Genomic DNA, 15,257 nt, shown 5'->3' with positions numbered 1-15,257 from the left:
TTTATGTTCTTAAAAAAAGGTATTTGCAATGAATAAGTGGTTGGTCTTGCAAAATTCTTCCATGCAATCTCCAGCAATATTTCTGTCACCAAGGCCAAATTTTCCAACTACTGGTGATTCTTCTTTGTTTCCAACTTTTGCATTCCAAGCACCAGTAATAATTAACACATCTTGATTGCATGTTAGGTCAATTTCAGACTGCAGAAGTTGGTAAAAATCTTCAATTTCTTCATCTTTGGCTTTGGTGGTTGGTGCATAAATTTGAATAGTAGTAGTATTAAGTGATCTTCCTTGTAGGTGTATGGATATCCTATCACTGACAGCATTATACTTCAAGATAGATCTTGATACATTCTCTGTGATGATGAATGCCACACCATTCCTCTTCATTTTGTCATTCCCAGCATAGTAGATCATATGATCATCTGATTCAAAATGGCCAAAACCAGTCCAGTGTAGCTCACTAATGTCTAGGATATAAATTTTTATGCATTCCATTTCATTTTTGAGGAGCTCTGGTAGCATAGTGCCTAAAGCATTTGACTGCTAACCAGAAGGCTGGTGGTTTAAACCCACCAGCCACTCCTTGGAAGGAAGGTTGGGCAATCTACTTCCGTGGCGATACTGCCGTGGAAACCCAAGGAGGGGTTGCCATGAGTTGGGGCCAACTCAGTGGCACGTAACAATAGCAACAACAACATTTCATTTTTGATAATTTCCAATTTTCCTAGATTCATACTTTGTACATTCCATGTTCTGATTATTAATGGAAGTTTGCAGCTGTTTCTTCTCATCTTGAGACGTGCCACATCAGCAAATAGGGGTCCTGAAAGCTACACTCTATGCACATCATTAAGGTCAGATTTACTCTGAGGAGGCAGCTCTTCTCCAGTCATATTTTGAGTGCCTTCAGACCTGAGGGGCTCATCTTCCAGCACTATATTGCATAGTGTTTCACTGCTATTCATAGGTTTTCACTGGGCCATTCTTTGAGAAGTGGATGGCCTCCTCCTTCTTCCTAGTCTGTCTTAGTCTAGAGGCGCCCCTGAAACCTGTCCACCATGGGTAACCCTGCTGGCATTTGAAACACCAATGGCGTAGCCTCCAACCTCACAGCAACACTCAAGCCGTCACAGTAGGACAAACTGACAGACAAGTTTGTTTCCCCTAGCTGTTCTATACTGCTCTGCTCATTTCCTGGTCTCCCCGACCCTGCTCGCTTACCCAGCCTGTCCCAGGGGCAAACACCCACCTTTCGCTGATGCCAGGGCTGGCTTACTATGGTCTGTGTCCAGGGGTGGCTCCACGCACACAAGTACCCGCCTTCCGCTGGTCCCAGTGCTAGTTTACCTAGCATATCGTAGACCATCGTAAAATTGTAGCTGTTGATATTATTTTGAATAGAGTCTCTAGGTTGTCACATTTGCATCTGGTGCCGGATCTAGAACTCAGTGGCCAGGGTGCTGGAGGTGGGTGCCTTTCCTTGAGGGGTTGGGACCCATTGCTAATGGGTTGGCTTCTTGAGGTCTATTTATCTTATATACTGCTGGATTTCCTAGCATCCTAGCATAGACTCCATACCTGGGACATAGGTATGCCTAACTTGTCTCTCTTCCTTTTCTCCCAGGCTTCCCGGCCAGTGCCAGTACTTGGGCTTGCCAGTGGCAGATTACTTCAAGCAGTGGATTAATCTGAAAAAGGTACTGTGTCTGAGCCCCACCTGGGTGCTTCTGTGGTTCTCCTGTGCCTCATATCTTTTCTCCCTTGCTTTCTTTTCATCTTTGGTCCCTTTCCTTTTCTTTCTGTTCTTCTCTTATCTCAACATCCTTTCTTCTTCCCTAGCTAATATGCATGGAAGGTGGTGGTTGATTGAGGGAGTGCAAAGCTGCTTGGAGAGCAGGCTTTTGGGTAGAATATGATACTGCCCTAGTTGGTGCCCTCTGGATGTTCAGAGGGCACTTTTTGGGACTCTCACTCAGAGCTGAATTCCTGGGCAGAACTACATTGCCCCTAGGAAAGATGTGGCAGTAGCTGATATTCTAGGAAAGAATCCTCCTTTGATGTGATTGATCATGCATATGGCCTCTGACCCTCCTGGCTGACCCTAGTACTTCCATCTTATTGTGAGGTAGGTTCATTCAAGCTGGCTATGGTTCTACCTAGCCCCAGCAGGGCCTTGCTAATGTAAAGAAGGACCATGGAAAATAGAGCCCAGTCCCCTTTGGGCTATGAAAGAGGATACTGGCACTACTGCAGCACTAAGCACCTGGGGCAAAGGCTATGGGCCAGGAAGGACCCCATGTAGAGCTCTGGCAGAAAATGAATCATCCAGAAAACTCTATATTCCTGGCATGTACTGTACTTTCTAGATAAGCAGGAGAAAGAAGGTGTAGGAATTGACTCTCCAGATGCTTGCTTTGGAAGGATCCCTGCTCCTGGAGACCCAGTGTACTAAGGAAACTTCCTCCCCTAAATCATTCTGATGTAAAGGCAACAGCCCTGGAGCAGCCTCAGGAACCTCATGCCACTGGTCAGGGTAGTGCCTCCCAGGGGGCTTACAGAAGAGGGAGGTCATTGAGGGGTTGTGTGTGTGTGTGTGTGTGTGTGTGTGTGTGCGCCAGGCTAGGTATCCTGAAGATTTGGGATTGAACTGGGCATTCAAAAAAGGCAGGATACAATTATTAATTGGAGAGAAGTCTTTTTAGGTAGGGAGAACAGAGTGGTTTTTTTTTTTTTTTTTGCAGGGGAGTAGGATGGGGTTAAGTGAGCATATGAAGGAACAATGGAAGAAAATGTTTTGTCTTTGTGCCACACTAAGAATGACCTTGGACTTTGTTCTAGACAGCCATTCTTTGAGACAGTACTAGTGAACTCCTTTGCCTTCATCGAGTATACAGGTATACTTCAGAGATATTGCGGGTTTCGTTTCAGATCACTGCAATAAAGTGAGTCACACAAATTTTTTGACCTCCTAGTGCATATAACTTGCGTAAAGATACTGCCTCAGAAACCCAAGGAAGGGTCGCTATGAGTTGGATCTGACTTGATGGCAGTGAGTTTTGTTTGGTTTGAGTGCATATAAAGCTTATGTTTACGCTATACTGTAGTCTTTTAAGTGTGCAATAGCTTTATGGAAAGGTTTGGAATGTTGTGAGAATTACAAAATGTGACACACAGCTATGAAGTGAGCATATGCTGTTGGGAAAGATGGTACTGGTAGACTTCCTTGACGCAGTGCTGCCACAGACCTTCAATTTTTTAAAAATACAGTATCTGCAAAGTGCAATGAAGTGAAGCATAATAAAACAAGATATGTCTGTACATGTCCTCTGGCTTGTTTGTACATTGACCCTTATCTACCGTTTCCACTGATCTCCCTTGCAACCTTGTAAGGAGTAGCTACTTACTACCTCTCATCTTTGGCTGAGAGGTCGGTCTCTACCCTACCTTCCAGCCTTAGTTCTGTGTCCTGCCCTCTGAAATGCCTCCAGGTCATCTTCATCAGGCATGCTTCCTCACCTTTAAGATTCAGCTCAGTTATCAGTTATACTGAGAATTTTAGTAGTCCTTTTCTCGAATTAAGGCCCCTCTGCACTTTGGGTTATCAGTGCTGTTAGTGTTGAAACTGAGTCCATGTAGTTTCCTCCAGACGTATGGGTCAATCTGGAGCCCAGATAGAATCTCGTTCCTCTCAATGACCCCAGTGACCAGACCAGGGCTAGGTACAGAATACGTGCTCAGTGAGTAATTGCTGGCTGGCTGGCTGATCTTTGAGAACTACTCGGAAGGAAGGTTGGGCAATCCTACTTCTGTAGTGATAACTTCCTCAGAAAGCCAAGGAGGGGTCGCTAGGAGTCGGGGCCGACTCGATGGCAAACAACAACAGCTTAGTGGAGGCCCTCTCAGGCTGGGCTAGACATGTGGGTGTGGCTAGTTCTACACTCCTGGAAGACTGGCGTGCCAGCTGTCAGAGTATATCTGCAGCTGCTTACTGGCCTCTGCAAATGCAATGTGAAAGCCCTGCCAGGCGAGGCAGGCGCTGACCATGAACAATTGCTCTGTGAAGTTCACTAGACTTTTTGGTGTATACATAGCTTCCTGCCTCTAGGTTTCTTAGCAGAAAGGCAGCAGCTGACCCATGAGATAAGATTACTACTCTGGGCCACCTTGGTGCTGCTGGGCCCAAAGGGTGGGATTCCGGATGGGAGTGGTCCATTTTGAGACTGTTCAATTTGGCTCCACCAGACTCTGCTGAGCTGTATAGGGAGGGAATGGGTACAAGGGGAAACTGTGAGGACTGTTTCTAGTTGGTCTTATGATTACCTCCTGAGAGATAAAATAAGAAGGTCTGGGAAGAGCAAGGGGTCTAACACCTTCTCCTTGCCCTCCAAGCACATCATGTTTGAGGTATTCTTGAGGCCTCAGACCATCTCATTCTGGACCCAGCAGGAGAGAGGGCTTACTTAACTCTGGATGTTAGCCTATCCTTGACAACAGCCATTCAAGACAGTGAAGCTGGAGGGCCCTGGAAGCCCAGGACAGTGGTGATCTTTCTGACCTTTATGCTGAGTGACTTAGTGCAGATTGCATAACCTCTCTGATTCCTGCTCCCTTAAAAAAGTAATGATAAAAGCAAAGCCAGAGAGGTCTTTTCCAAGTTGTGAGAGTATTAAATCTTACTCCATGCCTTGTTCTCTTGTTTGAGACCCAGCCCTGACTGGGTTCTTCTCTCCTGTCTTCCCTTTTTCCTTCTCTTCTTCCCATCTCCTTAACTCCCCTAGCAGAGTTTGCTACATGAAGAAAATGTGCAGAGTTCTGGTCTGCTTGGCTACCTCAGACCTGCCTAGTCAGTGAACAACTGGGGCTGAACTCACCATCCCATTTCCTAATACATTTCTGGCCTCTGATCTGAGAAGAGGCAAAATGTTATCTTTTGGCTGCTGCCTCTGGGTTGCATCAGGGAAGAGCAGTTTTGCAGTGGTCAGGTTTCCACATCTCTGGACTCCATTTGCTTTCCCTGTAGCAGAGTGGCACAAGACAGTGTTTGCTGACATTTGGAATGTCATTGAATGATCTTATACTTTTATTGAGCTGTCAGCTTAGAGTGGGCTTGGGGCCATGCTCCCAGTTCTCTCCAGGAGGTCAGAGCTATCACTGAGGGGGTCAGAAGGATACATATACTCAGATGTACACATGCATGTATATATGTATATACGTGCATAAATAGGCACATGTGTAGTCATGTGACTGAATACCTCCAAGTGAGCATGCCCCAAACTGTATATACACATCCATAAACACACATGAATGTGTTTATGTATACACATAAAATGTAAAGACACATGCACATGTATAAACATACATATACTCATCAATCAGTAAATACTCTTGAGTGCCTTCTGTGTGCCAGATAACTATGGTAGGCCCTGAGATGTAGCAGAAAAGAAAGATATTGAATAAATACAGTTGACCCTTGAACAACATAGGTATGAACTGCATGATTCCACTTAGAAGTGAATTTTTTTCAAGATATGGATCTTAGGGAAATTTAGGAGCTAGTAGACACCACACGAGAGGAAGATGATTAGATGGAGATGAGCACTTCTGAACCAGTGCCAAGTGATGAGGAAGAAGATGTAGAAGCAGCAGTGCCAGAAAACAAGTTGACATGAGACAATGTGACAGAAGGGTTCCAATTATTTAAGGCTGCTTTAGACTTTTATGACATGGACCCTGTTATAATATAGGCACTGAAACTAAAGCAAACAATGGAAGAAGAATTGGTACAGTATTGAAACATTTTTAGAGAAATGAAAAGCAGAAAAGTCAGACAGAAATTACGATATATTTACATAAAGTTACACCAAATGTGCCTGCCTCTCCTGCCTCCCAACTACCTCTTCCACCTCTTCCACCTCTGCCACCCCTGAGACAGCATGACTAACACCTCCTCCTTAGCCTACTCAATGTGAAGACGATGAGCATGAAGACCTTTATGATGATCCACTTCCAACTAATGAATAGTAAATAATCATCATGTCATACAGTTGAGAAATATATCTGTTGTATGTGTGTGTGAGTGTCTTTGTGTGAAAATCTAGTAACTGTACAGCAAGAACGTGTTATTGGCTGTTCATGTTACCAGTAAGACTTCAGTCCACAGTGGGCTATGAGTAGTTAAGTTTTGGGGGAGTCAGAAGTTATACATGGATTTTTAACTACGCAGGGGTCAGTGCCCCTAACCTCTGCATTGTTCAAGGGTCACCTATAATTGTGGTGAGTCACTAAACAGTGCAGAAAGTCATGTGATCATATAATAAAGGGATCTTACTTTGTGTAGTGGTCAGAAAATGCCTCCCTGAGGAAGGACGTCTAAGTTGAGACTTGAAGGATGAGTAGTAATAGACTAGGTAGAGGGAACAGTGTATGAGGAGCTCTGAGGAAAGGAGAAACTAGACAACTTCATGGAACTAGAATGTAGGTTCCATGAAGACAGTGTTTGTCTCTTTTGTTCACTGATCGGTCCCTACCCTTAGAATATTTCCTGGTACACAGTAGATGTATAATCATTATTTGTTGAATGAATGACTGCCTGAAGCATAGTGAATACGGGAAGGCGAGAGTGGCATGAAACTGCAGAAGTGGGCAAGAGCTTGCCGACCACACTTTGGATCTTGAACTTTATTAACCTTTAGGGTAAGGGAAAGCTATTGAAGGGTATTAGACGTGGGAGAATCTTGATCTCTCAAGATTCAAAAGCTCTCTTTGTCTGCAATGTAGAGAGGGCTAAGAATAGGTATGGGAAACCAGTTACTGATTTTTCTTAATAGGGCTGCATTTGGCATTTTAGGAACAGATCATTGAGTGGGCAACATTGCTGAGCTTATAGTATTCCTGGCCCCTATTTGTTGAATGCCAGTAGTGCCTCTCTCCAAATCATTGTGACAACCTGAAATGACCTGACACACATTTTCAATGGGTTGAACATGAGTAACAGTGGAGGGGTTACCAGCCCTGCTTGAGAACCATAGAATTAGACCATTGCTCTAGTCCATGTGAAAGGTGATGGTTACTTATATTAGACAGATGACAGTTGAAATGTAGAGAAATAGATTGATTCTAGAGTTGTTAAATGGTACAGTCACTTCTGTTCTATGCAACATATATGTTTTAAAATCACCATACTATGGAATATTGTGCAATAAAAATGAGATTAGGAGAAACATACTGAAAAACTTTGTCAGTGACATAAAAAAAGATAGGAATTTAATACAAATATTAGCGTAGTTTTACACATATTAAATGATTAAGAAATACATGAACATACAACAAACAAACTCACTGCCGTTGAGTTGGTCCCGACTCATAGCGACCCCTACTTGGGTTTCTGAGGTGGTATCTCTATGGAAGTAGATTGCCCATCCTTCCTTCTGAGAAGTGGCTGGTGGGTTTGAACCGCCAGCCTTCTGGTTAGCAGTCAAATGCCTTAGGCACTATGCCACCAGAACTCCTCATGAATATACAGTAACTATGATATTTTACCTTGGAAAAGACCTAAAGTTTGTTGGTGAAAGTGAGCATCAGAAAGATTACAGCTTATAACTTATTATGAAATATGGAAAGAGAGTTATCTGAAATCAGAGGGAAAGTCTTAACACATGTGGCTATCTGAACTCAGAAAGTTGTAACCAGATATAGGTGGATGTGGCTTATAACACACATTGTGATCCAGGTAGCTAGCTGGTAGATATTTGAGGTGTGTACATATGTGTAGTTTGTATATTCCTACATAGCTCTGTTCAGCTGGTTGCAGTGTTCCATGTTTATCTAGTGTTTCTTACAAATGAAGTTGCACATAAAAAAATACAAAATTTACATAATGTTAAGTTGTTTTGTAATACATCAGTTGCATTAGAATAAATTCTCACTTTCAAAACAAGAATTAACCAGGAAATGGTGATTGGCTCTGGGGGGTCGAGGATGAAGGAAGAGACTGTAATCACTCTACAGTTTATGATTTGAGCAACTGGGTGAATTGGAATGTATTAACTGAGATAATGGAAGAAGGAGAAGTTTTGGGTTTGGAGGAAAAGATGATGAATTGAGTGTGGGACATGTGTTTGAATGCCTTTGAGACATTCTTGTAAAGCTATTGAGGAAGCAGTTGAATATGTACCTCTGGAGCTCAGGGGTGAGGTCTGGATAAGAGATACAGATTTGAGCAGTTACTGGTATATAAATGATAATCGAAGCCGTGAGAGTAGAGATTACCTACCAAGAAAGAGCATATTGGGTAAAAAGAAAAAGTGGGCCTATGACAGGATATCGGAAGGAAGGTTGGGCAATCTGCTTCCATAGGAAACCCAAGGAGGGGTCGGTATGAGTTGGGGCTGACTCAATGGCACATAACAGCAACAACATGACAGAATACTGAGCATTGCCAACATTTGATAGATACAGGAGGAAGAGTCAGAAATAGTGAAGAAGAGACAGTGGTCACTGCAGTAATAATAATAGTTCTTATTGACTGCATTTTGTATGTTAGACTTATGCTGTCCAGTTAAATGATATTAACTAACCACATGTGCCACCACTTATCTGTCAATTCAGCTTGTGTGTTGCTGTGGTACTGGAAGCTATGCCACCAGTATTTCAAATACCAGCAGGGTCACCCATGGTGGACAGGATTCAGCAGAGCTTACAGACTAAGACAGACTATGAAGAAGGATGTGGTAGTCCACTTCTGAAAAAATTGGTCATTAAAAACCTTATGAATATCAGTGGAAAATTGTCTGATACAGTGCTGGAAGATGAGGCCCTGGGGTTGGAAGGCACTCAAAATATGACTGGGAAGAGTTGCCTCCTCCAAGTAGAGTCAGCCTTAGTGATGTGGATGGAGTAAAGCTTGCAGGACCTTCATTTGCTGATTTGGCACAACTCAAAATGAGAAGAAACAGCCTCAAACATTCATTAATAATCAGAACATGGAAAATATGAAGTATGAATCTAGGAGAATTGGATCTTATCAAAAACGAAATGGAATGCATAAAGATCAGTATCCTAGGGATTAGCTAAAATGGACTGGTATTGGTCCATTTGAATTGGACAGTCATATGGTCTATGATGCTGGGAATGATAAACTGAAGAGCAATGGCATCGCATTCATCATCAAAAAGAACATTTCAAAATCTTTCCTGAAGTACAGTGCTGTCATTGATAGGCTATTATCCATATATCTACAAGGAAGACCAGTTAATACCGCCATTATTGAGATTTAAGCCATTAACCACTGAAACCAGAGGAGCTCTGGTAGCACAGTGCCTAAGGCACTTGACTGCTAACCAGAAGGCTGGCGGTTCAAACCCACTAGCCACTCCTCAGAAGGAGGGTTGGACAATCTACTTCCATAGTGATACTGCCTCAGAAACCCAAGGAGGGGTCGCTATGAGTCAGGTTTGACTTGACGGCACGTAACAACAACAACAACAGAAACCAGAGGTAAAGAAATTGAAGATTTATACCAACTTCTGCATTCTGAAATTGACCAAACAGGCAGTCAAGATGCATTGATAATTACTGGTAATTGGAATGCAAAAGTTGGAAACAAAGAAGCAGCTTCAGTAGTTGGAAGATGTGGTCTTGGTGATAGAAATGATGCTAGAGACCACATGATCGAATTTTGCATGACCAATGGCTTATTCATTGCAAATGCTTTTTTTCAACAACGTAAACAATGACTGTATAAGTGGACCTTGCCAGATGGAATACACATGTATTAAATCAACTACATCTGTGGAAAGAGACAATGGAGAACTCAGTATCATCAGTCAGAACAAGGCCAGGGGCCAACTGTGGAACAGACCATCAATTTTTCATATACAAGTTCAAGATGAAGCTGAAGAAAATTAAAACAAGTACATGAGAGCCAAAATACAAGCTTGAGTATATCCTACCTGAATTGAGAGACCATCTAAAAAAGAGTGGATGCATTGCACACCAATAACCAGGCAAGTTGTAGGATGACATCAAGGACATCATACATGAAGAAAGCGAAAGATGATTAAAAAGACAGGAAAGAAAGAAAATGACCAAAAAGAATGTTAGAAGAGACCCTGAAACTTGCTGTTGAACAGAGACAGTAGCTAACGCAAATGGAAAAAATGATGAAGTAAAGATCTGAACAGAAGATTTCAAATGGTGGCTTGAGAAGACAAAGTAAAGTATTATAATGAAATGTGTAAAGACCTGGAGTTAGAAAATCAAAAGGGAATAACATGCTTCAAGTTGCAATGTTGAAGGACTCTGTGGGCAAAATATTGAATGACACATGCATCAAAAGAACAGAGTAAACTGTTCCAAAAAGAATCCTACAAGCTGGACTATAGAAGCACATGGCATCAGGATTGGAGGAAGACTCATCCATTTCAGGAGGTAGCATATGATTAAGAACCAGTGGTATTGAATGATGAAGTCCAAGCTCCATTGAAGGAATTGGTGAAAAACAAGACTCCAGGAATTGATGGAATACCCATTGAGAGGTTTCAACAAATGGATGCAAAACTGGAAACACTCTCTTATTTCTGCCAAGAAATTCAGAAGACAGCTACCTGGCCAACCAACTGGAAGAAATACATATTTGTGCCCATTCCAAAGCAAGATAATCCCAACAGAATGAGGAAATTATTGAACAATATCATTAATATCACACGCAAGTAAAATTTTGGTGAAGATAATTAAAGAACAGTTGCAGCAGTACGTTGAAAGGGAAGTGCCAGAAGTTCAAGCTGGTTTCAGAAGAGGATATTGGGTTAGACTGGGTTCTCTAGAGAAGCAAAACCGATAAAGCTTATATATAGAGAGAGAGAGCGAACAAGAAATTTATCTTAGGAAAATGGCTCACACACTTATAGAAGGTGGCAGGTCCCAAGTTCTTGGATCAAACGTCAAGCCAGAGGCTTTTCCTGACTCATGCAGCTGCAGGGGCTGACGAGCTCAAGGTTGGCAGGCAGTATACTGGCTTACTGACTCCAACGAATGATGAATCCAAGACCTCCAGGCCGAATGGTGGATTGTTCACTCTGGACAGTTAGTTGTAGGCAGCACAACAGAATCCTGATCCACAGAAGAGTGTCTCTTTTCCCAGGATTTCCATAAATATATTGGAAGCAGGCCACACCCCTAGGGAAACTCCCTTTCAGTGGATTGGCTGCTCAAAACATATAAATCTGATCCCATCATCGGAACAACCCACATCACAATTGCTTAAACCACGCAGAATTGTGGTCCAGCCAAGTTGACACAGAGCTCCAACTATCACAGATGTGGAATGAGGGATATCACTGCTGATGTCAGAATACCAGAGAGATGTTTACCTGTTTTTTATTGACTGTGCAAAGGCATCCAACTGTATGGATTACAGATAACATTGGGAAGAATGAGAATTCCAGAATACTTAATTATGCTCATGAGGAACCTGTTCATAGACCAAGAGGTAGTTGTTTGAACAGAATGAGGGGATACTGCATGGTTTAAATCAGGAAAGATGTGGGTTAGGGTTGTATCCTTTCACCATACTTACTCAATCTGTATGCTGAACAAATCTGAGAAGCTGGACTATAGAAGCAAATGGCATCAGGATTGGAGGAAGACTCATTAATAATCTGTAATATGCAGATTACACAACCTTGCTTGCTGAAAGTGAAGAAGACTTAAAGCACTTACTGATGAAGATCAAAGACTACACCCTTCAGTATGGATTAATATAAAGAAAACAATATACAGAAAACCTCAAAGTAAAGAAAACAAAAATCTTCACAAAAATGGACCAATAAGCAGCTTCATGATAAATGGAGAAAAGATTGAAGTTTTCAATGATTGCATTTTACTTGGATCCATAATCAATGCCTATAGAAGCAACACACTCGAGAAATCAGATGACAGTTTATTACACTGGGCAAATCTTCTGCAAAACACCCTCTTTAAAGTGTTAAAGAGCAAAGATGTCATTTTGAAAACTAAGGTGGATCTGACCCAAGGGATTATCTTTTCACTAGCCTCATATGCATGTGAAAGCTGGACATTGAATAAGGAAGACCACAGAAGAATTATGCATTTGAATTGAGATGTTGGTGAAGAATACTGAAAATACCAAGAACTGGCAGAAGAACAAACAGATCTACTTGGAAGAAGTACAGCCAGAATGCTCTTTGGTTACAAGAATGGCCAGACTTTATTTCTCATACTTTAGACATGTTATCAGGAGGGACCAGTCCCTGGAGAAGAATATCATGCTTTGTGAGTAGAGGGTCAGCGAAAAAGGGAAAGACTCTCAACAAGATGGATTGACAGAGTGGCTGCGACAATGGGCTCAAGCATAGCAACGACTGTGAGGATGTCACAGGACCAGGCACTGTTTCTGTTCTGTTTTTCCTTGGGCTGTAATGAGTGGAAACCCAACTTGACAGCACCTAACAACAGCAAGCCACATGTGGTGACTGATCACTTGAAATGTAACTAGCTTGATTGAGGAACTAAATTTTTTTTTTAAATTGTTATTTGGGTGAAACTTTACAGAGAAAATTCACTTTCCATACAGCAGTTTTGTGTCATGACATTGACTATAATTTACCATAATGCAACAGCTCCCCTCTGACTTCCTCCCTATAGTTACCTCTTCCCTGTGTCCTTCCCTCCATGCACTCCTGCCCCACCCAGACATCTCCCTGTGCATACACAGCCCTTCTATTCTCCCATGATTGTTCTCTCCAAGGAGTGTATCTACCTAGTGTAAATGTTCACCTCATATGCCTGTATTTTGTTTGACTAGAAGCCACAGGAGTGGGTTCAGTTCCAGACCTGAAGGGCAGCTAGGGGCCATAGTCTCAGTTGAGAAACAAAATTTTTAATTTAATTTAATTTAAATTAAAAAACTGATTCTTGATTCGATTATTGGAAAACTTTTAAATGTGTTTGGAACAACCTTGGTTGGTGAATCTACCTTTTCAACTATAAATTGTATGAGATTTAAATACAGATCAAGTATTTCTGATAAAAATTCAACATCCAAATTAAGATACGCTGGTAGTGTAGTGCCTAAAGCACTTGGCTGCAAACCAGAAGGCTGGCAGTTCAAACCCACCAGCCACTCCTCAGAAGGAAGATGGGGCAATCTACTTCCATAGTGATACTGCCTCGGAAACCCAGGGAGGGGTTGCTATGAGTTGGGTCCGACTTGACAGCACATAACAACAACAGCAACAATATAAGTGTAAATTACACATCCAATTTTGAACGCTTAGTATGAAAAAGGGAGCTTTGGTACCGTAGTGCCTAAGGCACTTTACTGCTAACCAGAGGCTGGCAGTTCAAACCCACCAGCCACTCCTCGGAAAGGTTGGGCAATCTACTTCTGTAGTGATATCACCTCGGAAACCCAAGGAGGGGTCACTATGAGACAGTCCAACTCGATGGCACATAATAACAACAAGAAGTATGAAAAAATGCAAAATATCACATTATAATTTTTATATTGATTACATATTGAAATAATATTTCAATATATTAGATGGGATAAAATATTATTATTAAAATTAATTTTCTCTGTTTCTTTTTACATTATAATATATCTACCAGAAAATTTTAATAGCTCTGGTGATGTGGTAGGTAAGACATTTGGTCACTAACCAGAACGTCAGCGGTTCAAACCTACCAGCTGCTCCACAGAAGGAAGATAAGTACTCTACTTGCATAAAGATTTACAGCCTTGGACACCCAATGGGGGTTACTGTGAGTTGGAATCAACTCGATGGCAATGAGTTTTTTAAGTAAGTTTGAGTTGGCATTGCTGTGCTAGCTACTATGCTTATGTACTTTGAATAAATTACCTAATCCTCACAACTATGTACTATTCTTATTCTTATTTTAAGGTTGACAAAACTGAGGCACAGAGCAATGATACATTAGTAAGTGGCAGAATTAGAACTTAAATTTAGGTTTAACTGACTCTTTGTGCCTTACTTTTTAGACTGAGAAGGAAAGTGAAAGACCATTAGAAGCAGAGGTACTCCAGGAGAGTGTGATGTTGCAGAAACCAACGAAATACATACAGTGTTTTCAGAATAAGAGGGGTAGTCAGCTTCAGTTAGAGCCAATAATATAAAGTCTAAAACATGAACCCAGACTTAGTAACAAGGACCTTAGTGAAAACTTTTGAATATTATGATAGGGACAAGAGCCAAATTGAAGTGAATTGAGGAGTAACTGTGAAATGAGGAGATGGAGAAATTTTAACTCTTTCAGAAGGGAAGGAGAAGAGAGAAAAGATGAGCTGTGCTGGGGCCAAATGTGGAGTTGAGTTGTTTTTTTTTTTAAAGGTGGAAGGTGTGTGTATTTGTAGGAGCTATTAGAGAAAAGCCAGGAACCAGGACAGAGGAGCAGTCAGCCCCAGGGATCCAGGTGAGGAGAGGGAAATCAGGCACGCCCAAAGCAGCAGGGCGGGAGAGCAGGAGAAAGGGGATTAAAAGCCAGGAACCCTGACAGAGAAGCAGTCAGCTGCAAGGATCCAGGTGAGGAGAGGGATATCAGGCACACCCAAAGCAGCAGTGCAGGAGAGCTGCAGGAGCAGCAGTGCAGGAGAAAGAGGATTAGAAGCCAGGAAACTGGACAGAGGAGCAGTCAGCCGAAGGGATCCAGGTGAGGAGAGGAACTCAGGCACACCCAAAGCAGCAGGGTGGGAGAGCGGGAAAAGGGGATTAAAAGGCGTAGGAATCTGGACAAAGGAGGAGTCAACCGCAGGGACCCAAGTAAGGGTGGTAGAAGAGGTTTCCAACAGGGAGACAAACTTGTCTGTCAGTTTGTCCTACCGTGGTGATGTTTTGATGTGAGATTTGAGGCTGAGCCACTGGTGTTTCAAACCCAGCGGGATGCACATGGTCCACAGGTATCAGCCCAGCTTACAAATTGAGGCAGACTAGGAAGAAGGAGGAGGCTGTCCACTTCTGAAAGAATTGTCCAGGGAAAACCTTATGAGTAGCAAAGAAACACTATTTGATACATTACCGCACAACTTTATGAATAATCTGGTTAGGTTAGAAGGCTCTCAAAATAAGACTGGGAAAGAGCTGCATCATCTGAGTAAACCCAGCCTTACTCCTATGGATAAGGTAAAGCTTTTGAGATCTCCATTTGCTGATGTGGCACCACTCAAATTGAAGAGAAACAGCTGCAATCCATTAATCATCGGAGCATGGAATGTACAA

At 42.2% G+C, this 15,257-nt stretch overlaps 1 protein-coding gene across 1 annotated transcript in view; it reads left to right on the top strand.

Moving 5' to 3' along the window:
* ERI3 (ERI1 exoribonuclease family member 3) overlaps positions 1–15,257 on the top strand; it is a 171,761-nt gene that overhangs the window by 83,107 nt on the left and 73,397 nt on the right. The window contains exon 7 of the mRNA XM_007953078.2: positions 1,628–1,700. Coding sequence (XP_007951269.1) covers positions 1,628–1,700 — 73 coding nt within the window. The remainder of the gene's footprint in view (positions 1–1,627; positions 1,701–15,257) is intronic.

This window comes from Orycteropus afer, unplaced genomic scaffold (assembly GCF_000298275.1).
Source record: "Orycteropus afer afer isolate SDZICR_OR568_19922 unplaced genomic scaffold, OryAfe1.0 scaffold00370, whole genome shotgun sequence".
Classification (NCBI taxonomy): Eukaryota; Metazoa; Chordata; class Mammalia; order Tubulidentata; family Orycteropodidae; genus Orycteropus; species Orycteropus afer.
Note: the sequence above shows the minus strand (reverse complement) of the source record. Positions and strands in the feature narration are given on the sequence as shown.